The following is a 27,003-nucleotide window of genomic DNA, read 5'->3' on the forward strand; positions in this document are numbered from 1 at the left end:
TATTCTATTTAAGTATTTTAATACTTTCATTTATCTACTTAATTTTCTTTTGTTTCTGCGTAGTGGTGTACAGTTCTTTCACTGCCTCGCTATGTTCTGTATGTTATATTGACAAAAAACAAATAAAGTGCTAATCATAAAAAAAAAAAAGAATGCATAGTCCAGAGAATCACTGCCTGACAGCACTTTTGTGACTGTGTGTACTGCTTGATTGTTGCAATAGGCCACCGCAAAATGCCCTTTTTTGTGACACTTTAGACATTCCACATTTTGGCCGGGCAATCTTTCCATGCATGTTTTCGTCCTTTTCCACATCAAACTTTTGGTCTTTGTTTCTCTTTTTACCTGTATATTGTAACTTTTTTCCTGTTCTCATTGTTTTAATGGTGTCCACATTTGTCTTGGAGTCAACTCCCACTGCACTGTGTAGTATTGTCAACATTCTCACTCTGTCTCACTTTTTGTATTGCCTTTGCAAGGGTCAATTCAGAGACCATTTTCAGCTTTTCAGATAATTTTTTGTCCTATATCCAGACTACAGTTCTGTCCCTTATAACTTCATCTTTTAGCAAGCCAAAACTACAATGTTCTGCTAATTTGTGCACTTAGTAATGAAGGCTTTCTGAACTCTCCCAATCTTGCTGGCATCTCATGTTGAATTGTACTCTTTCAAAAATCACATTGTGTTTGCCTATAAGTGTTGCTCCATTGCAGTTTTAACTGTAGCATATTACGTTTTATCTGCTGTTGTCATCAGGAAGATACTTTAAATATCATCAGCTTCTCCCCTTACATACAGTGAGTGCATTTACGTGATATTCTTCAGGTTGGTCTTTTAGTCTGGATGTAATTTGGAATCTTTCAAATCTTCAGATCCATCTCGCACAGTCAGATGGGCTTGAAAAGTTGAATGGTTTGGGCTCTTTATTTGCACTGGCGTCTGTCTTTCTCATCATTTTATGTTGGGATTTTTTTCCATTCTATTGGAGAGTTTATTCATTGCTGTGCTTGTGTGCTGATTCCCTCTAACTGCCTCGCGAAGCTTCACTGGCTGTCTCCCCGCCTTCGTGAGCTTGCAAAGTTTCACATTGTTCCCTGTGGTAATCACACCATCGCCATGTCCACATGCTACTACAGTCATGAGAAAAATGTACCGCAAAGATTTGTGTCTTGCCGCTTTCTGACTTCATGTGTAAATGATGAGACTGGATGCTGAAGTAATCTCACATCAACTCATTTACTCAGTGAAACCCAGAACACAATGCATAGCCTATGGGTAATGTAATCCACTGCTACACATTTTGAATGCCTTTGGCCTAATATGACTTTATCTGAGGATCCCTTGGCCTTCAGGCTTCAAAGCCTTGATCATATCAAAATAATTCAAGGCATTTTCAAGGAATATACAGTAAAATGGTTCTATTTTTGTATACTACTATTACTGTAAACAACCACTGTTCTTATAGTTCCACACACTGGATATACTTTAAAATGCAGTATATTTGCCTTGTGGTGTGAACCTCCATATTTGTATGATCCGTTTTATTTTCTTTTTTATGCCTTGATCTTTTTTTATTGAGGGATCAAAACCTAGGCCTTGGCCTCAGGGGTTAAAGCGTTGGCCTTGAGGGTTTGGGATTTGACTGCAACATTCCTTGTGGTCCATCCATTTGTAACCAAGTAATATACAGTTGGATGTAAAAGTTTGGGCACCCCAGATGATTTCCATGATTTTCTTTTATAAATTATTGGTTGTTTGGATCAGCAGTTTCAGCTAAATATATCATATAGCAGACAAACAGTGATATTTGAGAAGTGAAATGAAGTTTATAGGATTTACAGAAAGTGTGCAATAATTCTTTAAACAAAATTAGGCAGGTGCATAAATTTGGGCATCCCAACAGAAAAAAAATACATCAATATTTAGTAAATCCTACTTATGCAGAAATAACACCCTCTAAACACTTCCATGGCTTCCAATGAGAGTCTGGATTCTGGTTGAAGGTATTTTGGACCATTCTTCTTTACAAAACATCTCAGGTTTGTTGGTTTCCAAGCATGGACAGCCTGCTTAAAATCACACCACAGATTTTCAATAATATTCAGGTCTGGGGACTGAGATGGCCATTCCAGAACATTGTACTTCTTCCTCTGCATGAATACCTTAGTACATTTTGAGCAGTGTTTAGGGTCGTTGTCTTGTTGAAAGAGCCAGCCCTGGCGCAACTTCAACTTTGTCACTGACTCATGAACATTGTTCTCAAGAATCTACTGATATTGACTGGAATCCATGTGACCCTCAACTTTAACAAGATTCCCAGTACCTGCACTGGCCACACAGCCACACAGCATGATGGAAACACCTCTAAATTTTACTGTAGGTAGCAAGTGTTTTTCTTGGAATGCTGTGTTCTTTTTCAGACATGAATACCGCCCCTTGTTATGTCCAAATAACTAAATTTTAGTTTCCTCAGTCCACAGCACCTTATTCCAAAATGAAGCCAGCTTGTCCAAATGTGCTTTAGCATACCTCAAGTGACTATGTTTGTAGTGTGTATGCAGAAAAGGCTTCCTCTGCATTACAGCATCAAACAGCATCTCTTTGTGCAAAGTGCGCTGTATAGTTGAACGATGTACAGTGACACTATCTGCAGCAAGATCATGTTGTAGGTCTTTGGAGCAGGTCTGTGGGTTGACTATGACTGTTCTCACCATCCTTCGCTTCAGCTTATCTGAGATTTTTCTTGGCCTGCCACTTCGGGCCTTAACTAGTACTGTGCCTGCGGTCTTCCATTTCGTCACTATGTTCCTCACAGTGGAAACTGACAGCTGAAATCTCTGAGATAGCTTTTTCTACCCTTCCCCTAAACCATGATGTTGAACAATCTTTGTTTTCAGGTCATTTGAGAGTTGTTTAGAGGCTCCCATTTTGCCACTCATTAGAAGAGATGCAAAGAGGGGAAACATTTGCAAAAGGCCACCTTAAATACCCTTGCTCATGATTGGATTTACCTGTGTAAGGAGGTCAAGGGTCAGTGAGCTTACCAAACCAATTTTGTGTTCCAATAACTAGTACTAAATGTATTCAAACCAATAAAATGACAAGGGTACCCAAATTTATGCAACTGCCCAACTTTGTTTAAATAATTATTGCACACTTTCTGTAAATGCTAGAAACTTCATTTCACTTCTCAAATATCAGTGTGTTTGTCTGCTATATGATATATTTAACTGAAATCTCTGATCCAGACAACCAATGATTTCTAAAAGAAAATCATGAATATTATCAGGGGTGCCCAAACTTTTACATACAACTATATGATTGCGACTCTCAGTGGGATTCAAATACCAGAGTCCTTGCTCACAAGGCCACCACTCATATCTACTGGAATTTCCAATCTGTCAGCGAGCTACATATGATGTATTCACCACTTCACCTGATACAGTTACTGGGCCCTCATCAATATGGGTAAAATGGTAAATGGACTGCATTTATATTGCACTTTTCCATCTGCATCAGATGCTCAAAGCACTTTACAAATAATGCCTGACATTCACCCCGATGTGAGTCATTATGGGCTTATCAATATGGGCCCTCATCAATGTGGCACCTGCAAACTAAATCATGGTTGGGAGAACATGCTACATGGCCATCATGTTACTGCTTACCTTCCTTCACCATCAATCAAAATCAAATCAAAATAACTTTATTTATCCATTAGGAACTTCATTTGCAGACAAAGCGCCAGCACGAGCAGAAACACACATTTCATACATGATAAAATTCCATAAAAATCAACACTTCATCAACACTTAATAAATATAATTACAAAAGCCAGTAAAAGCCAAGCACAGCCTGCTTAAAGAACTAGTCACATTAGCTGCTGTTCAGCAGGCGAATCGAGGTGGGCAGGAAACTGGAGGTGGCCCTCTTAGTCCTAAGAGGCAGGGACCTGAACCTGCGACCTGATGGTAAGAAGGTGTAATGTTGATGCAGAGTGTGAGTGAGGTCTGTGGAGATCTGCATGGCTTTCCTCACGATTCTGTGGTTATAGATGGAGGTGAGTGAGTCCTGCTGCTGTCCAATGATTTTGCTGCTGATATTGATGACTTTGTTGAAAGTATTACGATGGGTGAGACTGAGTGAACCAAACCAGGCTGTGATATTGAACGTGAGGATGGATTCTATGAAGCATTTATAAAAAACTGCAAGAATTGAATGGTGAACCTGTAATTTGCGAAGTTTATGGAGAAACAAAAGGCGTTGTTGACATTTCGAGAAGATTTTTTTCTGTTTTGAGTTGAAATGTAAGTTTGTTATCAATTATTGTACCTAAGTATTTGTATGAGTGGACCTTTTCTATTGCTTCATTGTTAACTGTAAGTGTGGGAGTGGTGGAGTGTCCATGATGGAAAAGGACAACCATTTCCTTGGTCTTGGATACATTTAAATCCAAACAATTGTCTCTGCACCACAGTTAAAAAATGTCCAGTTCAGCCTGTAGAAGTCCATCTGTGTTAGTGGAGTCCATGATAATAGTGTCATCAGAATATTTGATATATGTTATTCCGGGGGTAGTACTCCTGCAGTCATTAGTGTACAGAGTGAAGAGAAGTGGAGAAATGACTGAGCCCTGGGGTGAACCTGTAGATATTGTCCTGATCGAGCTGAGATGACCATTTACCCTGACCCTCTGTTCCCTCCTTAAGAGGAAGGAGAGAACCCAAAGGATGAGGTGAGGGTTGGTGTTCATCTCAAGCAGCTTACGTCCATGCATACATATAGTACATTTTATCCTTGCCTCCCTTCAGTAACCAGCTACATCAGTCAATCAATCAATCAATTTTATTTATATAGCGCCAAATCACAACAAACAGTTGCCCCAAGGCGCTTTATATTGTAAGGCAAGGCCATACAATAATTAGGTAAAAACCCCAATGGTCAAAACGACCCCCTGTGAGCAAGCACTTGGCGACAGTGGGAAGGAAAAACTCCCTTTTAACAGGAAGAAGCCTCCAGCAGAACCGGGCTCAGGGAGGGGCAGTCTTCTGCTGGGACTGGTTGGGGCTGAGGGAGAGAACCAGGAAAAAGACATGCTGTGGAGGGGAGCAGAGATCAATCACTAATGATTAAATGCAGAGTGGTGCATACAGAGCAAAAAGAGAAAGAAACACTCAGTGCATCATGGGAACCCCCCAGCAGTCTAAGTCTATAGCAGCATAACTAAGGGATGGTTCAGGGTCACCTGATCCAGCCCTAACTATAAGCTTTAGCAAAAAGGAAAGTTTTAAGCCTAATCTTAAAAGTAGAGAGGGTGTTTGTCTCCCTGATCCGAATTGGGAGCTGGTTCCACAGGAGAGGAGCCTGAAAGCTGAAGGCTCTGCCTCCCATTCTACTCTTACAAACCCTAGGAACTACAAGTAAGCCTGCAGTCTGAGAGCGAAGCGCTCTATTGGGGTGATATGGTACTATGAGGTCCCTAAGATAAGATGGGACCTGATTATTCAAAACCTTATAAGTAAGAAGAAGAATTTTTAATTCTATTCTAGAATTAACAGGAAGCCAATGAAGAGAGGCCAATATGGGTGAGATATGCTCTCTCCTTCTAGTCCCCGTCAGTACTCTAGCTGCAGCATTTTGAATTAACTGAAGGCTTTTCAGGGAACTTTTAGGACAACCTGATAATAATGAATTACAATAGTCCAGCCTAGAGGAAATAAATGCATGAATTAGTTTTTCAGCATCACTCTGAGACAAGACCTTTCTAATTTTAGAGATATTGCGTAAATGCAATATTTGTTTAATATGCGCTTTGAATGACATATCCTGATCAAAAATGACTCCAAGATTTCTCACAGTATTACTAGAGGTCAGGGTAATGCCATCCAGAGTAAGGATGTGGTTAGACACCATGTTTCTAAGATTTGTGGGGCCAAGTACAATAACTTCAGTTTTATCTGAGTTTAAAAGCAGGAAATTAGAGGTCATCCATGTCCTTATGTCTGTAAGACAATCCTGCAGTTTAGCTAATTGGTGTGTGTCCTCTGGCTTCATGGATAGATAAAGCTGGGTATCATCTGCGTAACAATGAAAATTTAAGCAATAGCGTCTAATAATACTGCCTAAGGGAAGCATGTATAAAGTGAATAAAATTGGTCCTAGCACAGAACCTTGTGGAACTCCATAATTAACCTTAGTCTGTGAAGAAGATTCCCCATTTACATGAACAAATTGTAATCTATTAGATAAATATGATTCAAACCACCGCAGCGCAGTGCCTTTAATACCTATGGCATGCTCTAATCTCTGTAATAAAATTTTACATCTAGTCATCTTACCTTCCTTATGCCATGTGAACATAAAATATGGACAAGAAAATAAACAAAACAGTAATTGTCACTCAGTGTTCTTCTGGCCCTGTGATAGGCTGATGTCCTGTCCAGGGTGTACCCCGTATCTCACCCTATGACTGCTGGGATTGGCTTTAGCCCCTCTGTGAACCTTGATTGGAGTAAGCAGGTGTAAAAAAAAATGAATAGGTGAATGTTCTTCTGTCTTGCAGGTATGTGCTTTGCAGGTGAAAACCACGGGTCAGATGTATGCCTGCAAGAAACTAGATAAGAGACACTTGAAGAAAAAAGGTGGAGAAAGGTTTGCCCTTCTGGAAAAGCAGATACTGGAGAAGGTCAACAGTGTTTTCATTGTAAACTTGGCTTATGCCTATGACACCAAGACTCACCTGTGCCTGGTGATGGACCTCATGAATGGAGGAGACCTCTCATTCCATATCTATGAGCTTGGGCATAGAGGTATCCGTATGGAACGTGTCATTCATTACGCTGCCCAGATCACTGCTGGGATCCTCCATCTACACTCCATGGACATAGTGTACCGTGACATGAAGCCTAAAAATGTGCTTCTAGACAGCAAAGGCCAGTGTCGGCTGTCTGACTTTGGACTGGCTGTGGAGCTGCCGAAGGGAAAAACAGTTGGCCAGAAGGTTAGTGTGGAGACATTCTGATTTTAAATTACTGTGTTGTTGCCATAGAGATTTTTAAAAAGATATCAGCAGACATTATTATTCGCTGAAACAGCTGATAAAGGGTAGGTCAGACTGCTATGTTGGGTAGGATTTGAATGAGGTGATGTAATATAAACAAAGCCAAGTGCTTGTTGCTTATGCCACAAAAGTAGCAGGAATGTTTTGGGGCGGTGAAACTATTGCCATTTATTATATATGTCTCTTTATGTATTGTTTTAATAGAACAGGATTTAGGTTAAAAAAAACTTTTACTGGGATTCAACATGTAAATTTTCTACACTGTGCTGCACAGTGCACTCCCATAAGTAGATATGCGCGTATGACCTAAATATGGCGTCCGCTGCTGTGGCTGTATCAGCTGCACCTGGATTGCGAGACTTTCCAGGCAGTAGTGCTGAGTTCGCGCTTCGAGGAATGCATTTATTTTTTGACAATCAGGAATCTCCCGATTTGATGACGTAGATGAAATCCCCCCTTCAACCTCATTTTCAAACAGTATTCCTGTGATGAGCAGAAGTTAGGAAATTCCATGAAAAATTGAATTGAAAAATTGCGTCAAAAACGTTTGCTGTTAAAAGGTAAGATCAGTTTTCAAATAATATAGAACATTTAATTCATGTGATTATGTACCTTTCTGTGAAGTTTCAGCCCAGTCGCAGGTTTTTTTTTTTTCGTGCTTCCGTAACGAAATAAGTCAAATTTTCGTGACAGGGTTTTTTTTAACTCACTATTATTAACCCTACAAACCACCCCCACCCTAACCATAACCACCCCGACCCCCCCACTTCACGTTTTCCCAACATTATGTTTATTTTCCATTTTCTATTTTCAATTACAATATAACAAATATAACAGATCAACCTCCCAGACACATCTTATGAAAATAAAATAATTATAATAATTATAATAATAATGAAAATGATGACAATGATGACAAATAGATACACATTATACACTGAGACAAAATTACAGGGTTTCCTTTTTGAATCAACAAGCAAATTATTGCTGTTTTTTATGTGTTGTCCTCTTCTTGTTCTTCTATTAAGTTCGTGCTTTCTGCAAATTGCATGAAAGGTCCCCAGATACTTTCAAACTTCTCCTTTTGTCCTTTCAGTAGATATGTAATCCGCTTCAATGGGAGTGTAGACAGCATCAGTTTAATCCATTGTCCAACACTTGGTGGCTTCATGTTTTTCCAGTGTAATGCAATCAATTTTTTTGCTTGTAGTATACAAATATTAATTAAAAGTAGCTCACTTGTTGTGAATCTTGATTTTTTGAGGGGGTATACCTAAAATTATAAAGGAGGGTTCCAGAGGAAATTCTTTCAATATAATATCTTTAACGATTTGTTTTATTGCAACCCAGAATGTCTTGATTTCCCTACATTCCCAAATACAGTGGAATGATGTTCCCTTTTCTTCTCCACATTTAGAACAAGTATCTGGGATATTTGGATTATATTTATTTAATTTTGCAGGAGTGACATAAACACGCATGAGCCACTTGTATTGTAGTAATCTTAACTGCGAATGAATAGTTTGCTTATAGGCTTTATTCAAACAAATTCCCATTCCTCTATTGATAAAGTTGAATTCAGATCTTTCTTCCATGCCTCAAATTTCGCAACAGAGTTGTCAGAGGAATGTGATATCAATAATTTATAAAATTCTGAGATTGTTCCCCTTTTAAGGTCATTTCCACTGATCACCTCCTCCAACTCAGAGATGGGTGATTTTGATGTGTTATTTAGTTTTGTTCTTACATAGCTTCTTAACTGAAGGTATTTAAAAAAATATTTATTGTCTATGTTATATTTGTGTCTAAGCAAGTTGAATGACATCATGTAGTCAGAGTCCGCCATGTACAAATCTCCAGTTTTCTTCTGTCCGTTCAGAGCCCACAGCTTGAACACTGTGTCAACTCTCCCAGGTCTAAAATCTTGATTTCCCCAGATTGGAGTCAGTTGTAATAAGGTAACAGGTTCATTGATATACCTTTTTACATTGTACCACACCTTAATCATGTTACATACTATTGGGTTTTTAGTTTTTTTAACCAAGTTAACTTTTGTATCCGAGAAAAGGTATAAAGGCAATGAAGGTGCTAAGAAATTACTTTCCATTTCCGTCCACTGGGAGGCGTCTTTTGTAATAAAATAATACCTTATGGATCTAAGTTGGGCAGCCCAATAGTACCACTCTATATTTGGACACATCAGGCCTCCTTTATTATAAGGTAAATGGAGTAGGGACAGTCTTATTCGAGCCTGTTTTTTGGTCCATAAAAAATCAAGAAGCAGTTTTTTAAACATTTTAAACCAATTAACAGGAGGAGGCAAGGGAATATTCTGAAAAACATATAATAATTTTGGAAGTATCATCATTTTAAAAGTATTGATTCGGCCTATAAGAGACATTGGGAGATGTATCCATGTATTAAAACTATCAGTAATTTCATTTGTTAATGACTCATAGTTGACGACGAAGAAGAGGAGGAAAACGTTGCCACGAACAGCGGGAGAAGAAGAAAACTAGAAGGATGGAAATGAGAGTGGGGACTTTGAATGTTGGTAGTATGACTGGTAAAGAGAGAGAGCTGGCTGATATGATGGAGAGGAGAAAGGTAGACATATTGTGTGTGCAAGAGACCAAGTGGAAGGGAAGTAAGAGCAGGAGCATCGGCGGTGGGTACAAGTTGTTTTCCATGGTGAGGACAGGAAGAGAAATGGTGTTGGGGTCATTTTAAAGGAAGAGTATGTTAAAAGTGTGTTGGAGGTTAAGCGAGTGTCTGACAGGGTGATGAGTGTGAAGTTGGAAATTGAAGGGGTGATGATGAATATCATCAGTGCATATGCCCCACAGGTAGGTTGTGAGATGAAGGAGAAAGAAGATTTCTGGAGTGTGTTAGATGAGGTGGTGGAGAGTGTGCCCAAGCATGAAAGAGTGGTGATAGGAGCAGACTTCAATGGGCATGTTGGTGAAGGGAACAGAAGGTGATGAGGAAGTAATGGGTAGATATGGTATCAAGGATAGGAATGGGGAAGGACAGATGGTAGTTGATTTTGCAAAAAGGATGGAAATGGCTGTGGTGAATACCTACTTTAAGAAAAGGGAGGAGCACAGGGTAACATATAAGAGTGGAGGAAGGTGCACACAGGTGGACTACATTCTTTATAGGAGATGCAAGCTAAAAGAAATCACAGACTGTAAGGTGGTAGCAGGAGAGAGTGTCACTAGACAGCAAAGATGGTTGTTTGTAGGATGACTTTAGAGGTAAAGAAGAAGAAGAGAGTGAGAGCTCAACAAAGGATCAGATGGTGGAAGCTGAAGGAGGAAGACTGTTGTGTGAAATTTAGCGAGCAGGTGAGAGAAGCACTAGTTGGAGGGGAAGCAATTTTGGACAACTGGAAAAGTACTGCAGATGTGGTGAGGGAGACAGCTAGGGCAGTACTGGGTATGACATCTGGACAGTGGAAGGAAGACAAGGAGACTTGGTGGTGGAATGAAGAGGTCCAGGAAAGCATAAGGAGAAAGAGGTTGGCGAAAAAGTTTTGGGATAGTCGGAGAGATGAAGAAAGCAGACAGGAGTACAAGGAGATGTGACGTAAGGCGAGAAGAAGTGGCAAAAGTAAAGGAAAAGGCATATTGCGAGCTGTACAAGAAGTTGAATAGTAAGGAAGGAGAAAAGGACTTGTACCGATTGGCCAGACAAAGGGACAGAGCTGGAAAGGATGTGCAGCAGGTTAGGGTGGTAAAAGATGCACATGGTAATGTGCTGACAAGTGAGGAGTGTGTGCTGAGAAGGTGGAGGGAATATTTTGAAGAGTTGATGAATAAAGAAAATGAGCAAGAGAAAAGGCTGGATGATGTGGTGAGAGTAAATCAGGAAGTAAAAGAGATTAGCAAGGAAGAAGTGAGGGCTGCTATGAAGAGGATGAAGAGTGGAAAGGCGGTCCAGATGACATTCCAATGGAGGCATGGAAATGTCTAGGAGAGATGGCAGTAGAGTTTCTAACCAGATTGTTTAATAAAATCTTGGAAAGTGAGAGGATGCCTGAGGAGTGGAGACGAAGTGTGCTGGTTCCTATTTTCAAGAACAAGGGTGATGTGCAGAGCTGCAGTAACTACAGAGGCATAAAGCTGATCAGCCACAGCATGAAGTTATGGGAAAGAGTAGTAGAAGCTAGGCTTAGAAAACAGGTGAAGATCTGTGAGCAGCAATATGGTTTCATGCCGAGAAAGAGCACTACAGATGCAATGTTTGCTCTGAGAATACTGTTGGAAAAGTACAGAGAAGGACAGAAAGAGTTACATTGTGTGTTTGTGGACTTAGAAAAAGCTTATGATAGGGTGCCAAGAGAAGAGTTGTCGCATTGTATGAGGAAGTCTGGAGTGGCAGAGAAGTATGTTAGGGTAGTGCAGGACATGTACAAGAATAGTGTGACAGCGGTGAGATGCGCAGTCGGAATGACAGACTCATTCAAGGTGGAGGTGGGGTTACACCAATGATCAGCTCTGAGTCCTTTCTTGTTTGCAGTGGTGATGGACAGGTTGACAGATGAGATCAGACAGGAGTCCCCATGGACTATGATGTTTGCAGATGACATTGTGATCTGTAGTGAGAGTAGAGAGCAAGTTGAGTCTAGTCTGGAGAAGTGGAGATATGCTTTGGAGAGAAGGGGAATGAAAGTCAGTAGAAGCAAGACTGAGTACATGTGTGTGAATGAGAGGGAGCCCAGTGGAATAGTGCAGTTACAAGGAGTAGAAGTGGTGAAAGTAGATGAGTTTAAATATTTGGGGTCAACTGTTCAAAGTAATGGAGAGTGTGGTAGAGAGGTGAAGAAGAGAGTGCAGGCAGGGTGGAGTGGGTGGAGAAAGGTGGCAGGAGTGATTTGTGACCGAAGAATATCAGCAAGAGTGAAGGGGAAAGTTTACAAAACAGTAGTGAGACCAGCTATGTTGTATGGCTTAGAGACAGTGGCACTAACAAAAAAACAGGAGGCAGAGCTGGAGGTGGCAAAGCTGAAGATGTTGAGATTCTCTTTGGGAGTGACAAGAATGGACAAGATTAAGAATGAACATATCAGAGGGACAGCTCAGGTGGGACGGTTTGGAGACAAAGTCAGAGAGGTGAGATTGAGATGGTTTGGACATGTGCAGAGGAGGGACCCAGGGTATATAGGGAGAAGGATGCTGAGGATGGAGCCACCAGGCAAGAGGAGAAGAGGGAGACCAAAGAGGAGGTTCATGGATGTGCTGAGAGAGGACATGCAGGTGGTTGGTGTGACAGAGGAAGATACAGAGGACAGGGTGAGATGGAAACGATTGATCTGCTGTGGCGACCCCTAACGGGAACAGCCGAAAGACAAAGAGGAAGTTAAACTGAACAATAGTCTAAATTTGGAAGAATTTGTATTCCTAAGTAAGTAAACTTTGGGACTGATTTGAATTGTGAGACCACAGCTGGCGGGTTCTCCCTTTCTTTTTTATGTAGTAATAAAATTTAAGATTTTCATTTGTTGACCAAATAACCTGAAATATAGCCAAACTCATTAATTAGATTCAGCAAAGCAGAGATAGATGACTTTAGATTAGAAAAATAAAATTACATCATCTGCATATAATGAGAGCCTATGTTCTACCTAATTGAAATATTGAAATTCCTGTTATATGAGAATGTGATTGTATAGCTATGGCGAAGGGTTCCATTGCTAAAGTGAATAGCAACGGCGATAATGGGCAGCCTTGGCGACTTCCACATTTAGTGAAAATAGTTTTGGACACATTTTTGTTTGTTAAAATCTCAGCAGTTGGGTGTAAGTAATAGCTGTACCCATTTTCGAAATACTGGTTCTAATTCAAAACGAGTTAACACGTTAAACAGATACGCCCACTCTACCCTGTCAAATGCTTTTTCAGCATCCAGGGAGAGAAGGGTGGTATCTTTAGTGTTCTGAGATCTCTGAATAATATTGAGAAGCCTTCTTACATTGTGCAGACCTTGCTGGCCTGAAATAAAACCATTTTGATCCCTGTGAATAATTGATGGAAGAATTTCCTGTAACCGCACTGCTAGCAGTTCACAAAGTATCTTTAAGTCTGAATTAAGCAGGCTTATTGGCGTCATATTTTCACATTTGTTGCTAGGTTTTCCAGGTTTTGGTAGTAGAATAATTAAAGCCTTGGTCATTGAGTTTGGAAGTTCTCCTTTTGTAAAAGCTTCTTGGAACATTTCAGATATTGGTTTTGCCAGCTTTGCTTTATACACTTTATAAAAATCTGATGGAAACCCATCAGGTCCAGGTTTTTTATTTGTGCTCATTTTGTCAATAGTTTTAATTATTTCTTGTTCACTAATTTTTGCATCCAATTGTTGCTTAATAAAATCAGTTATAGTAGGTATGGTTATCTTATCCAAGAATGCATTGTGTGTGTCAATGTCTACAGTGCACTGAGATTCGTATAGTTTTTCATAATAATTTTTGAATTCTGTGTTTATTTCAATTGGGTCTACTAGCGTTTCCCCCTTTGAGTTTATTATTGAATTGATGTTTTTTTGTACTTCCAGTTGCTTTACTTGCCATGCTAGAATCCTACCAGGTTTTTCTCCCTGTTCATAAAAAGATTGGTTTAATCGTAATATATTAGAAGCTGCCCAATCTGCTGACTCTTATTATATTGTGCTCTCAATAACATCAACATTCTTTCCACTGATGGCTTCCTATTTTTGAAGACCTGCCTCTCTAAGTTCTATATTTCTTCGTCAAGCTGCTGTCTTTTCTTACGTTGTTCTTTAGATTTTGAAGTAGTGTATGAAATTATATAGCCCCTTATACAGGCCTTAAAGGCGTCCCATTTGATACAGGCTGTTGTTTGTGTAGTATTTAAACTAAAATATTCATCTATTTTATTTCCTATACAAGCAAACAATTATTCGTCTTTGAGCCATTTTTGATGTAAGCACCATCTAGGAGGGTCTATTATTGAATTATAAACATGTTTTAAACTGCACGAGGCATGATCTGAAATAGTAATTCCATCATATGTACGGTCTATTATGTTGGACAACAAGTCTGCCGAAACCAGAAAATAATCTATGCGCGAGTAAGAATTAAATGTTTTGGAATAACAGGAGTATGTAACTTCAGTGGGATTAAAATGTTGCCAAATGTCTATCATCTGTAACTCCTTCATAAAGGTCTGGATGATTTCTCTGCATTTGTGATGAGTTTGGTCAATTCCAGTTGAACGATCTATAGCTGGGCTCAAAACACAGTTCCAATCTCCATCAATAATGCTCTTTCCTGAGAGAGAGGAGATAGTTAGGAACAGACTTGTGAAAAACCTATCATCATCATTATTTGGTCCATATACATTGATTAGGTTAAGGGACTCTTTTAAAATACATCCTTGGATGATTAGGTATCTTCCGAATTTATCTTTTATTATGTTCATGACTTGAAAAGGTACTGATTTATGTATTAGTGTAATGACTCCTCGAGCTCTTGTTTTAAATGAAGAAGCATACATCGCGCCCTGCCACCTTCTGCTTATCCTGATATTTTCACTCTCAGGAGTGTGTGTCTCCTGCAAAAATACTATTTTTGAGCCCAAATCCTTTATTTTGTTCATGACTTGCTTGATCTTTTTCATTGTTTGTAAACCCCTGCAGTTCCATGAAGTATATTTAATTTCAAGTTTTTGTGTCATCTAAACAAATAAAATACCTTTCAGTTACAGAATATAAACGTGTCTGGGAGGGAACAAATATTCGAACATTGGAACGCAAACCAAAAACCACAAACAACACACATACATATACCCCTTCTCCAGCTAGCTGGGTAACCCCATGAAATGTTCTTTTTCCAACCGCTATCATCACAGATCCTATGATCTGAACTACTATCAGTAGTGTAACATTTATACGCCTGCCTGCTACTGGTTTCAGATAGATCCCCTTTTTTATTTTTTTTTTTATTTTTTTTTTATTTTTTTATCTTATTATTATTAAAGTTATTATTATTTATTGTTATTTACTTATTTATCTTTCTTTTTTAATAAACAATATTTACTCTAGTTTGAGAGAAAAAAACATATATATATATATAAGTAAATGAACAAATAACTGAGAGTTACAGTAAAGATGTATACGTATGATTGTCAGTTGTTGTTGTTTACTATAAAATTTTCTAATAATAGTGGTGGTGATAAGAAATACAAACCTTTCCCAAATTAACAGCAATGTTTAACAGTACCTTTACACCCCAGTCAGTTTGTTTTTTCAGTGTCCGTCTGGATCTTCATAACAAAATTCTTGGCCTCCGCTGGAGAGTTAAACTTGTAGACGGTCTGCTTGTATGTCAGCACCAGCGTTGATGGGGAGAGAATGCCATGTCTCACTCCAAGCTGGCGCAACTGGTTACGCACCTCGTCAAACTGTTTGCGCTGCTTGTGCACCTCTGTAGCGATGTCAGTAAACAGTCTCACGCGATGGTTCTTGTACAGGACATCCTTCTTTGTTTTTGCGGCCCTGAACACCATTTCTTTTTGTTTGTAGCTGAGAAAACGCATGATTACCGTTCTCGGCGGAGCGTCAGTGTCCCTTTTTGGCCCGATGTGGCCTTTCCAGATCCAATGGATGACGCATTGGACTCAGATCCAGAGCGTCAGGCAGCCAGCTCTCTAAAAATCCACACATATCCGCGCCTTCAGTGTTTTCAGGGAGACCCACCAGCCTGACATTATTCAAACGTGACCTCATTTCCATGTCGACTACTTTATCTTCAAGGTGTTTGTTTCTCTGCTGTAAGTTTTCGACCAAAACTTTTAAATCAACTTGTTTGTCCTCTACTGTGGAAAGGCGCATCTCTGCTTGTGACAGCCACTCTGTGCACTCCGACACCTCCTTTTTTGTGTCCTCCAATACTTTCAATACGGAGTCAAACTTTCCAATAAACTCTGCCCTCAAGTTATGCAACTCTCCCAGAATTTCATCTTTAGCAGAGTGCAAATTATCTTTGCTGGGTGCAGGTGTCTTGACGGCGTGTACCTCCACATTGGCGTCTTCACCTGTGCTGGTAGTTGCTTCAGTGTTAGTGTCTGTGCTAGTAGCATTAGTTTCTTGGCTAGCGGTCGGCTCTACTCCCTACGGACCATAATCTGTCAGTTTAGACTGCGTAGTTTTGAGTTTTTCTTTCCCACCTTTTCCGGGGCCAGGCACATTTAGCTATATAAATTTCACAATTTTAGAGCAGTTTTCATTGTTGTAGCGAGGATTAGTCAGAATTGTTGTAGAGAGCAGGATCGAGCGTGACCGTCTAGCTCGCGGCCATACCGGAAGTACCCCCCCCCCCCCCGCTTCACTTTTATTTTTGCGCAGCCATCACGGAATGAATTAGAATGAATTCGTGCTTCGTGACGAAAATGAGGCGCTGTTCATCACAATATCACAAACGAGTAGATTCATGTATATTTTGTGCTGCTGAATCACGACTTGCAGTGAGACCACGTTGGAAGTTTGTTGGTTATCGAAGCCTTCACATGCATATTTTTATGATCTGCAAAACTGGCTTCAAGCCGGCAAGACGGCGGACATGGCGAAATAGACGTTTTTTTTTTAGCTTGAAACTACTGTCAGAAAACAGTGTTTATATGGTGGATCTTTGCAAATCACACATTTAAATGAGATAATAATTAGGTTTGACAGAGTACCATCATTTTGAAATGTAAAGAATGAGAACACCAGTCACAGGCTTTCTGCTGTTTTTTCCTTAAGCACACAGACGTAAATTACCAAGATCTTCCAACCTTCAAATGCGCATACCTTTCTTCTTATGTGACATAGAACAAATATTTAAAGTAGACCTGCACTGAATAAATGTGGTCAGATCTCAGAAAGAAATAGCTGATATGTATTTATAAGACCCTTATGAATGCAGTAAAGTAAATCTGTAAGCCCAAATTTGTAATTCAGCGGAGAAATCTTCATTTAAAAATGACAAATTTGCAGCTAAAATTTAGCCCTCTACGAAAACAGTTTGTACATCCGGGTCATTTCCATGACGTCGGGGAGAAGACGGAGCGCTTGCGCCTTCAGTCCGATCCCGCATTGAAATTGATTTTATCTGTTAGTAATGTTACTGTTATACACATCCTGGTTTCAACATCCAAAAGTAAGCTGCAATGAATGCGAGATACAGCTCTGCATGCTCAGATTAGCGGCGACATCGACAGCGGGCGACGTTCTTCTCCGATGCCTTGCTGTCCACTGCCTCCGATGCGCTTACCGAGTCTGAGGGCTCGGTAAACGCCACAGCGGGCCACTCACACCGCCCCCGTGTCTGCTGTGCAGCCGGCACCACCTCCCTGTCTACTGAATGGAGGTGCGGCCAACTTGGCAGCAAGTCCAGAGACTAAGCTCGCTGTTTTGATGCAGAGCAGCCGGTGACACCTGTTGCCCGCAAGGACAGACTTCTTGCGGCAAAATCCGCAGCGCTGCACGGTCTCGGTAATCGGAGCCGCAGAGCTCCGTGGCCGCTGAGAGAGGTTTATATCTTTTTAATGACTTGAATTCTTTGCGGGTCCCGCATCTGTACCCCGCGATGGTAACACCGGAGGCTAAAGACAGTAGATTTTCAATGCGACACCACTCAATCAAATGGGCGTATGAAAAAGTCCCCAAAAATAATTTTCAAGCAACAATAAAAGAAATGTATACTCACCAAACATACCGCAAGACAATATGAAGTTTAAAAAAAGTAGATCTTTCTGTATAAGACAATAAAAAGGTACTTTTGTAAGAGATGCAAACTGACGTAAATCCACAAATTACAGTTGGCGCGCGTAATGCATGCTGGGATAGGGTCTTCTCTCTGATGTCTTGGCAGCGTCCAGGATGTGCTGACAGTTTTGCGGAGGGCTACATTTTAGCTGTAAATTTGTCATTTTTAAACTAAGATTTCTCCGTTGAATGACAGATGTGGGCTTGCAGATTTACTTTACTACATTCAGAAGGCTCTTACGTGTAAATATACGAGGTCTGTTAGAAACGTATCCGACCTTTTTATCATTCAGATATATCATATCATATCATCATTCCAAATCGTTCAGACATTTATTGCGAATAAATGTCTGAATGATTTGGAGCTTTGCTGCATCAATTTTTTTTCCAGAAACTGTGAGAGACCTCCAGGTGGACGCCATTCGGAAAATTCAGATGGCTTTCAGGGACGATTTTATGGGGATTACACAGATTTAGGAGTGCTTCAGCCGGTTTAAAGACCGCCCACAGCTGCTGAGAGTGCGCTGCACACCGATCGACAGGCTGAATCAACCAGATCATTTCCAAGGTGAAGGCTTTGTTGATCCGGGACGTCATCTGACTTACACAAAAATGGCAGGGGAGGTGGACATCAGTACTTTTTCGGCACATTCCACTGTTACAGGAGTTTTTTTCATGGAAAGAGAAGTGGAGGGATGCGCCACGGGGCCGTTCATGGCGCGGCACAAAACCACCTCCGTGTTGGTCTCACAGGACGGCTTTGACATGGCTTTCAGACGGCTTTCGGTGGTTTTTCAGTCGTGTGACTATCCGAGAAATTGTGGATGAGCCTGGGCATGCCAGAACATGTCCTGTGAGGCTTCATCACGGCATTGCTTTGCGCCATGCGGCACCACCGCGACGCGCAGAATTCCTCCGCTCCTCTTTCCATGACAAAAACTCCTATAACAGTGGAATGTGCTGTTCATTTCCACACTGGACGCTGTGTTTTATCCGGGACGTCGTCTGACTAGCACAGGAATTGAGGAAGACGTGGACATCAGCATTTTTTCGGCACATTGAGACAGATGTGCGGAGGAATTCCGCGCGTCGCGGCGGAACGCGGAACACACCCCTGACAACTCCCCCCCCACAGGGTCGCAGGGAGCCGCCCCATAGCCGAGGGAAGCACACAGGGCGCCGGCAATGGCCCACCAATAGGGGGAGCCCCGGAACCACGCCACCTGGGCCACTGCCCCTGAGGGCGGGAATGCGAGCGGCGGCAAGGACGGGGAGCTAAGGAGCCACTGCAACCGAATCCAAAGCACAAGGTAGGGACCACCGAGCCACACGAGGGCGGGGCCCAGCCCCCAGACAAGAGGCGAGGCCCGACCCCGGGGCCAGGAAGAGCACAAGGCTCCCCGACAGCCAGGCCCCCCTGCGCAGCCAGCAATGCTCCCCGAGCCCCCCCCACCCCGGATCCCACCCTAGCCACCAAAGCCCATGACCAGGAGACAGCCCGAGCAAGACCCATCCCGTGGAGACCACGACCCCCCCATCCCCCCAGCAGCTGCCCGCCCCCAGTGCCAAACACCTGCGCCCACCGCCACCATCCACCCCCACAACGGGCCGAAGGACCCCGGGACCCACAGGCCCAGAGCAGAGCCAGGGGACCACGGAGAACCGCCGGTAGACTCCCTACCCAGAGCCCCAGATGACCACAGCCACTGGGGCCAACCCCATGTGCCACACTCACCCTACGTACCAACCCCACCATAGTTGTTACAATTTAATCTCCCTTGCTGTGTACGACCCCTTAAGTGTGCAGAGATAAAGTGTTGCATTAAAAGCAGGGCAAGAGACGGCAGGTGCAGACTGCCATGGGTGGCCATTGCACACCGCTGTTGCCACAGCCAGCCCTGCAAACCCACCACTGCTAGTGACCCCCGACTCTAAATTGGTGAATGTGTTTACTTAACGTGTAGAAAGAAGGTGTGTGCATTAAATTGCAAGGCAGGGGTGGCGGATGGAGATCGCCGTGGAAGGCTGCAGTGCACAGCTGCTAAACAGACTGCCCTGCAAACCATCCCCAACACCCTACTGTAATCATGTGAACCCTACAATGTGCTATTTACAACCCACTATGATGTGTGTGCGGGTGCTAACCTGGTGAAGTGCATTAAAAGGGTGTGACACGTTGAGGCCCAACCACAAGCAGCAAGCGGAGGGAGAGGAGAGGCAAGGGGAGGAGGCCACCCACACAGGCCCCACCGGGCCCCCAACCCAACCCCAGATCCGGCAGAAGTGCCAGGGGGAAACCACGGGACGGGGGGGAAGGTCGGGCAGTCCCGGAGGAACACCGGAGGCCAGGGAGGAGCAACACTAACAGGGGGGACAGGGGGCCAGGGAGTCGCAGATGGATCGGCCACCCCACCCGGAGGTCCCCGAACCATGGAAGGTGTAGGATGAGGACCCCGGAGCGGCAGGGGCAGCCGAGGAGCATTTGCAATGTGCGACAGGTCTGGACTGCAGGCAGGCCAGTCTAGTGCTCACACTCTTTTACTACGAAGCCAAGGTGTTATAACACATGGAGAATGTGGCTTGGCATTGTCTTGCTGAAATAAGCAGGAACGTCCCTGAAAAAGACATTGTTTGGATGGCAGCACGTTTTGCTCCAAACCCTAGATGTATCTTTCAGCATTGATGGTGCCATCACAGATGTGTAAGTTGTTCATGCCATGGGCACTAATACACCCCCATATCATCACAGATCTTGGCTTTAGAACTTTGTGCTGGTAACAATCTGGATGGTCATTTCCCTCTTTTGTCCAGAGGACACGACATCCATGATTTCCAAAAACAATTTGAAATGTTGAACTCATCAGACCACAGCACACTTTTACACTTTGCATTTGTCCGTTTCAAATGAGCTCAGGCCCAGAGAATGTGGTGGTGTTTGTAGCTGGTGTTGATGTATGGATTTCACTTTGCATGTGAGAGTTTTAATTTAATTAGCTTATAATGCCACCAAATTACATCAAATCAGAGTATAGGTCCGCTTCGTGGCCAGTAGTGCATGCTTATAATCTAAAATAGCATCCCGCCACACAAGGCGGAACACCTCTAATTTGGAATAACGCCATTTCCGTTCCAACCTCTAACCTTCTGCCTGAGGTCACGCAAATAATCATTGAACCAAGGTGACTATGCCTTAGGAGGGCGTGCCCTTAAAGAGGAGGCGCAATATTATCAAGTGTAGTTTTAAGCGTTAAATTTAGGACTATCCATGAAGGCGTGCCACTGATTTAGCATTCTCCAGATTCAAAGCTAAAATATAGGTAGTCTGGCCTCAAGTCAGTCTAGTTGAGGGTTTAATACGACGCTGCAGTTTGTAGACAAGGTTGTTGTTCCACTAAACGTGGCAGCTGTAATGTAAACCTGATAACTGTGAAGGTCAGAGACTTTAGATGCGATAGGCAAAATGTCAATATTTGTGACAGCAAACCCACGTGCAAGAACCAGATCCAGGGTATTTCCACTAATGTGTGTCGGGTCCTGAATGCATTGCTGGAATCCTAAAGCATCCACAATTTGCATAAATGATTTGCTAAGGGGATCAGAGGGCTTATTTATATGAATGTTAAAGTCACCAATAATCAAAATGTTATCTGCACTAGTTGACAAACTAGAGATGAACGCACCAAATTCATCTAAGAAGTCAGAATATGGGCCAGGGGGCCTATAAACAGTGACAAAATAACATAGTGAGCTCCAGTTTTATGACCCTGACAGTACTTAGCATCATGGGCATAACGGAGAGTCAGATGCTCAAACGAATTATATTTGTGACCCCCAACAGCTAATAAAGAAAACCTAGATTTGTAAATAAAAGCCACACCCCCGCCTTGCTTCACACCATGAGACACGTGACTAAATGTGTACGGTGGCAGACAGGCCTCATTCAAAGGAAGGAGAGTTGTGGGTTTGAGCCAGGTTTCACCACAAGCCAATCATATCTAACTGATGATCCATGATTAATCATTAATCAACAATGATTAGAGGACAGTGATCTGATGTTAGGAGGACCCAGGGTACGGACCTCAGTGGGGACGACAGTCTCACTGTTCGGAACCTGGCGAAGGCAAGCCCCAGGTTCCGGAGAAGCGCCACATGGCGCACATCAATCTGGCGAAGACGTGGACGGCCAGGCCGACAGTCCTCAGAGCAGACCAGCGGCACCACGCAGGCTCTAACCGGATCCACAAGGCGCCAGGGCAGCACAGATCCTGCCAGAATTCTGTGCACAGGTTATCCGGAAGCCAACAGCAGGCCAAACAGAGTTTCAGCTTCACCAGACGTCCACTTCGTCTCCCGCGGCAATGACTGCGCTTTCGGCCGAAAGGCCAGCGCAGGAGCACGGCACTGAAAAGCCGGCACCTCCCCCGATAAAAATGGGGGCGGAAAGTTCTGTCCACCCACCGATAACCACACCACAGCCATGAACCGGGGGCTGGAGATCCAGCAGAGTTTGGCGATCATACACCCACAGTGCCTCTGACTCAAAAACAGCATAAATTAAAAACATAAAATAACAAACAGACTGGAGAGCAGCAGACGAGCACCCAGACACAACGGCGCCATCTTGGCACTCCCTGTCTCCCAGTTTTAACTTGCACTTGTAGATGTAGCGATGTGAACTGTTAACTGACAATGGTTTTCCGAAGTGTTCCTGAGCCCACGCGGTAAGATCCTTTACACATGATGTCGGTTTTTAATGCAGTGCCGTGTGAGGGATCAAAGTTCACAGGCATTCAGTGTTGGTTTTCGATCTTGGCGCTTAGGTGTAGAAAGTTCTCCAGATTCTCTGAATCTTCTGATTATATTATGGACTGTAGATGATGGAATTCCTAAATTCCTTGCAATTGAACATTGAGAAACATTGTTCTTAAACTGTTGGACTATTTTTTCATCCAGTTGTTCACAAAGTGGTGATCCTCGCTCCATCTTGCTTGTGAATGGCTGAGCCTTTTGGGGATGCTCCTTTTATACCAAATCATGACACTCACAATTAGTGTCCTCAGTTCCCAAATGCTTATTGAGTGTTGTTAGAAGGAAAAAGTGATGTAACAAAGTGGTAAACATACCACTGTCCCAGCTTTTTTGAAACGTGTTGCAGGCATCCATTTCAAATGAGCAAATCTTTGCACAAAAACAATAAAGTTTATCAGTTTGAACATAAATATCTTGTCTTTGTGTGTATTCAATTGAATATAGGTTGAAGAGCATTGCAAATCTTTGTATTCTGTTTTTATTTACATTTTACACAACATCCCAACTTCATTGGAATGGGGGTTGTAGTTGTGGTAGCAGTACCCCAACCACTTTAGATGCCACATTACCAGCTTTATTAGCTTACTGATCATCTTCCAATAGATTTAAGATGTTTTAAATCTATCTTTTGTGATTTTGCCTCACTTTACTAATTTTGATATTTGTTCTTACCGTATTGTCAAACATTATATTTGGCAAATGAAGTCTATCGATGGCTTTCCAGGAGTAAATACAATAACAATAAAAAACTCTATTTATACATAGTGCCTACAGCAATCCACAACAAAGCACTTCACATCACCAGTAAAACATGAAAAGTAATTAAAGAAATGAAGAAAAAAAAAAGATTTCAAGGCCTCTACTGCCATCTGGTGGTTGGCTCTCACTGCGGTATTGTATCACTTCCTGTTAGCTGTTTAATCTGTGCAGTTAGATTGGATCTAGTTACCTAGATAACGATTTTGTTTCACAGTGTAATCTTCACGTGCCTTAACTAAAGCACTCCCTCTGCTGAATCACCTCTAAATTATTTACACATTATTCACTTTGTGTGTTTGTAGGAATCCGCTAGCTTAGCGCAGCTACTAGCTCTTAGCCGGTTTAGCATGGCGGCTTCTCCTGTCTCTCCCGCACTTTTCTGCTCTGGGTGTTGAAATGTTTAGTTATCCTCGGCCTCCTTAGCAGTAATGGTACTTGTAATAAGTGTAGCTTATTCGTAGCTTTGGAGGCCAGGCTGGGCGAATTGGAGACTCGGCTCCGCACTGTGGAAAATTCTACAGCTAGCCAGGCCCCTGTAGTCGGTGCGGACTAAGGTAGCTTAGCCGCCGTTAGTTTCCCTCTGGCAGATCCCGAGCAGCCAGGAAAGCAGGCCGACTGGTGACTGTGAGGAGGAAGCGTAGTTCTAAACAGAAGCCCCGTGTACACTGCCAACACCGTTCACATTTCTAACCGTTTTTCCCCACTCGGCGACACACCCGCCGAGGATCAAACTCTGGTTATTGGCGACTCTGTTTTGAGAAATGTGAAGTTAGCGACACCAGCAACCATAGTCAATTGTCTTCCGGGGGCCAGAGCAGGCGACATTGAAGGACATTTGAAACTGCTGGCTAAGGCTAAGTGTAAATTTGGTAAGATTGTAATTCACCGTCGGCAGTAATGACACCGGTTACGCCAATTGGAGGTCACTAAAATTAACATTGATTTGGTGTGTAACTTTGCCAAAACAATGTCAGACTCTGTAGTTTCTCTGGGCCCTCCCAATCGCACCGGAGTGACATGTTTAGCCGCATGTTCTCCTTGAATTGCTGGCTGTTCTGAGTGGTGTCCAAAAATGAGGTGGGCTTCATAGATAATTGGCAAAGCTTCTGGGAAAACCTGGTCTTGTTAGGAGAGACGGCATCCATCCCACTTTGGATGGAGCAGCTCTCATTTCTAGAAATCTGGCCAATTTTCTTAACTCCTGCAAACCATGATTATCCAGGGTGGGACCAGGAAGCAGAGTTGTAGTCTTACAACCCTCTCTGCAACTTCTCTCCCCTGCCCTCCCCTCATTACCCCATCCCCGTAGAGACGGTGCCTGCTCCCAGACCACCAATAACCAGCAAAAATCTATTTAAGCATAAAAATTCAAAGAAAAATAATATAAGCACCTTCAACTGCACCACAGACTAAAACAGTTAAATGTGGTCTATTAAACATTAGGTCTCTCTCTTCTAAGTCCCGTGTTAGTAAATGATTGTTGTGTGGGCCGCCCAGAAGAGGAGGTACTGCTGGCCCACCACCAGTGGGCGCCCTGCCTGAAGTGCGGGCTTCAGGCACGAGAGGGCGCTGCCGCCACGGACACAGCCGGGGGTGACAGCTGTCACTCAATTATCTCTGACAGCTGTCACCCATCTACTCAACATCATCTCACTCCATAAAGACCAGACGTCATCTCCACCTCGTGCCGAGATATCGTACTTCATTGGAGGTAATAGACTCAGCCGTTTGTATTTTGCAAACTTATCTGTATATTGTGAGGTTTGCAGGAGTACCGGTCCCTCTTTCTGTGGAGGCTGAGTGAGTGCAGGACGGCACTCTTTCCCCTGAGGAATCACAGCGGTAACTCTGCAACATATTGAGTGAGAGGTGGAGGTGGCATTCCCACCGTTGTTGTTACGTGGGTGTCACACACCCACACTGACTGTCTTTGTCTCGCCAGCAGTACCAGATCCGCAGTCGGGGGACGGTTACACCTGGGAATTCGGGACTTGGCGGCTCCAGTATTCACCAGGTTCGGTGGCAGGCGGAAATCGTGTGGTTCCGGCTCTTCTCAGGACAGACGTCTTCTATCCTCGAGCCTGCCCACACGTCACCTTTGTGGATTGACTGTAATCATATTCTGAGATTGTCTGTATGTTCGTTGTGCACCTTCACAACATTAAATTGTTAATTTTGGCTCATCTATTGACCGTTCAGTTGCGCCCCCTGTTGTGGGTCCGTGTCACTACACTTTCACAACAGGATATCTTGGCCAGCGTCATGGGACTCCGAGGGGCGTCACCCGGCTGTTGAACGACCAATGGGAGAGCAGGGAGCACAGGCATCTGCAGGAGCGTGATGGTGAAACTGCAGCACATTCTCACCGCCTTTACGGCTCGGTTGGATCAAATGACCGAGCAAACATCCTCCTGAACCGCAGGGTGGAGGCTCTCTCCACGCAGGTGGCGGCGAGCGCTACGGCGTTCTGGGAACAAGAACTCACGGTTGTTATCAGCAATACACTGGGTTTGTGGGGAGTTCAGAACAGTGTTTGATCACCCTAACAGAGGAGAGACCGCTCAGCAATGCTGCTGTCAATGCGACAGGGGGCACCGGTGCGCAGCCGAATATGCAGTCGGCTGGAATAACGTTGCGCTCCGCGCCGCCTCATAAACGGACTGTCATCGGTGCTGAAGGAGCATCTGGTAGCTAAGGAGGAACCGTGGGATTTAGATGGGCTTATCAATCTCGTTATACGGTTAGACAATCGGTTGGAGGAACGCCGTCGGGAGCGAGGCGAAGGACGTGGCCGGATATGCGCCGCCCCTCTCCCTTCCGGGTTCGAAAGGGGCGCCCTCCCCACGCTCCACAGCCGCAGCGCTCCGTGGGGCAACAGCTCCCCCTGCTGGCGTTGTTAGGGAAACGCACATGGCCAAAATGAGGAGGCGGTCCGCGGGGAGTGTTTTCTCTGCAGCTCAAAGGAGCACACACAGAAAACTGCCCCAAACGGCCACAACAACAACGCCCGCAGAGACTGGGCTAAGGCGGGGTCAAAACATTCACGTGGGACACACACAGATTGCCACACGACTCCCAGTTACAATCCTGAGCGGGGATTTAACCCTTCAAGCCCCAGCACTGGTGGACACGGGGTCAGAACGGAATTGCTAGACAGCAGATGGGCAAGGGAGGTAGGGCTCCCTCTGGTGGCGCTTCCTTTCGCCATTGCAGGTGCGGGCACTAGATGGCACCCCTCCTCCCTTTAGTCACACACAAGACACAACCAGTAACTCTGGTGGTGTGGGAAACCATCGGGAGGAGATTGAGTTTTTGTAACTCCTTCTACCTCCCGCGTGATTTTGGGCTTCCCTTGGATGTTGAAGCACAATCCCCGGATTGATTGGCCGTCTGGGGTGGTGGTTCAGTGGAGCGAAACCTGCCATCGGGTGTGTTTAGGATCCTCGGTTCCTCCCGGTTTACAGGCTAAGGAGGAGGTCAAAGTTCCGCCCAATCTGACGGCAGTGCCGGTTGAGTACACGATCTTGCTGACGTCTTCAGCAAGGATCTGGCACTCACCCTTCCCCCGCACCGTCCGTACGATTGTGCCATTGATTTGGTTCCAGGCGCT

At 43.5% G+C, this 27,003-nt stretch overlaps 1 protein-coding gene across 1 annotated transcript in view; it reads left to right on the forward strand.

Annotated features, from left to right (window-relative positions):
• Positions 1 to 27,003, forward strand: part of grk7b (G protein-coupled receptor kinase 7b) — a 50,295-nt gene that overhangs the window by 3,912 nt on the left and 19,380 nt on the right. The window contains exon 2 of the mRNA XM_034168934.1: positions 6,564 to 7,001. Within this exon, the coding sequence (XP_034024825.1) occupies positions 6,564 to 7,001 (438 nt within the window). The remainder of the gene's footprint in view (positions 1 to 6,563; positions 7,002 to 27,003) is intronic.

The sequence above is a fragment of the Thalassophryne amazonica genome, chromosome 4 (genome assembly GCF_902500255.1).
Source record: "Thalassophryne amazonica chromosome 4, fThaAma1.1, whole genome shotgun sequence".
NCBI classification, from domain to species: Eukaryota; Metazoa; Chordata; class Actinopteri; order Batrachoidiformes; family Batrachoididae; genus Thalassophryne; species Thalassophryne amazonica.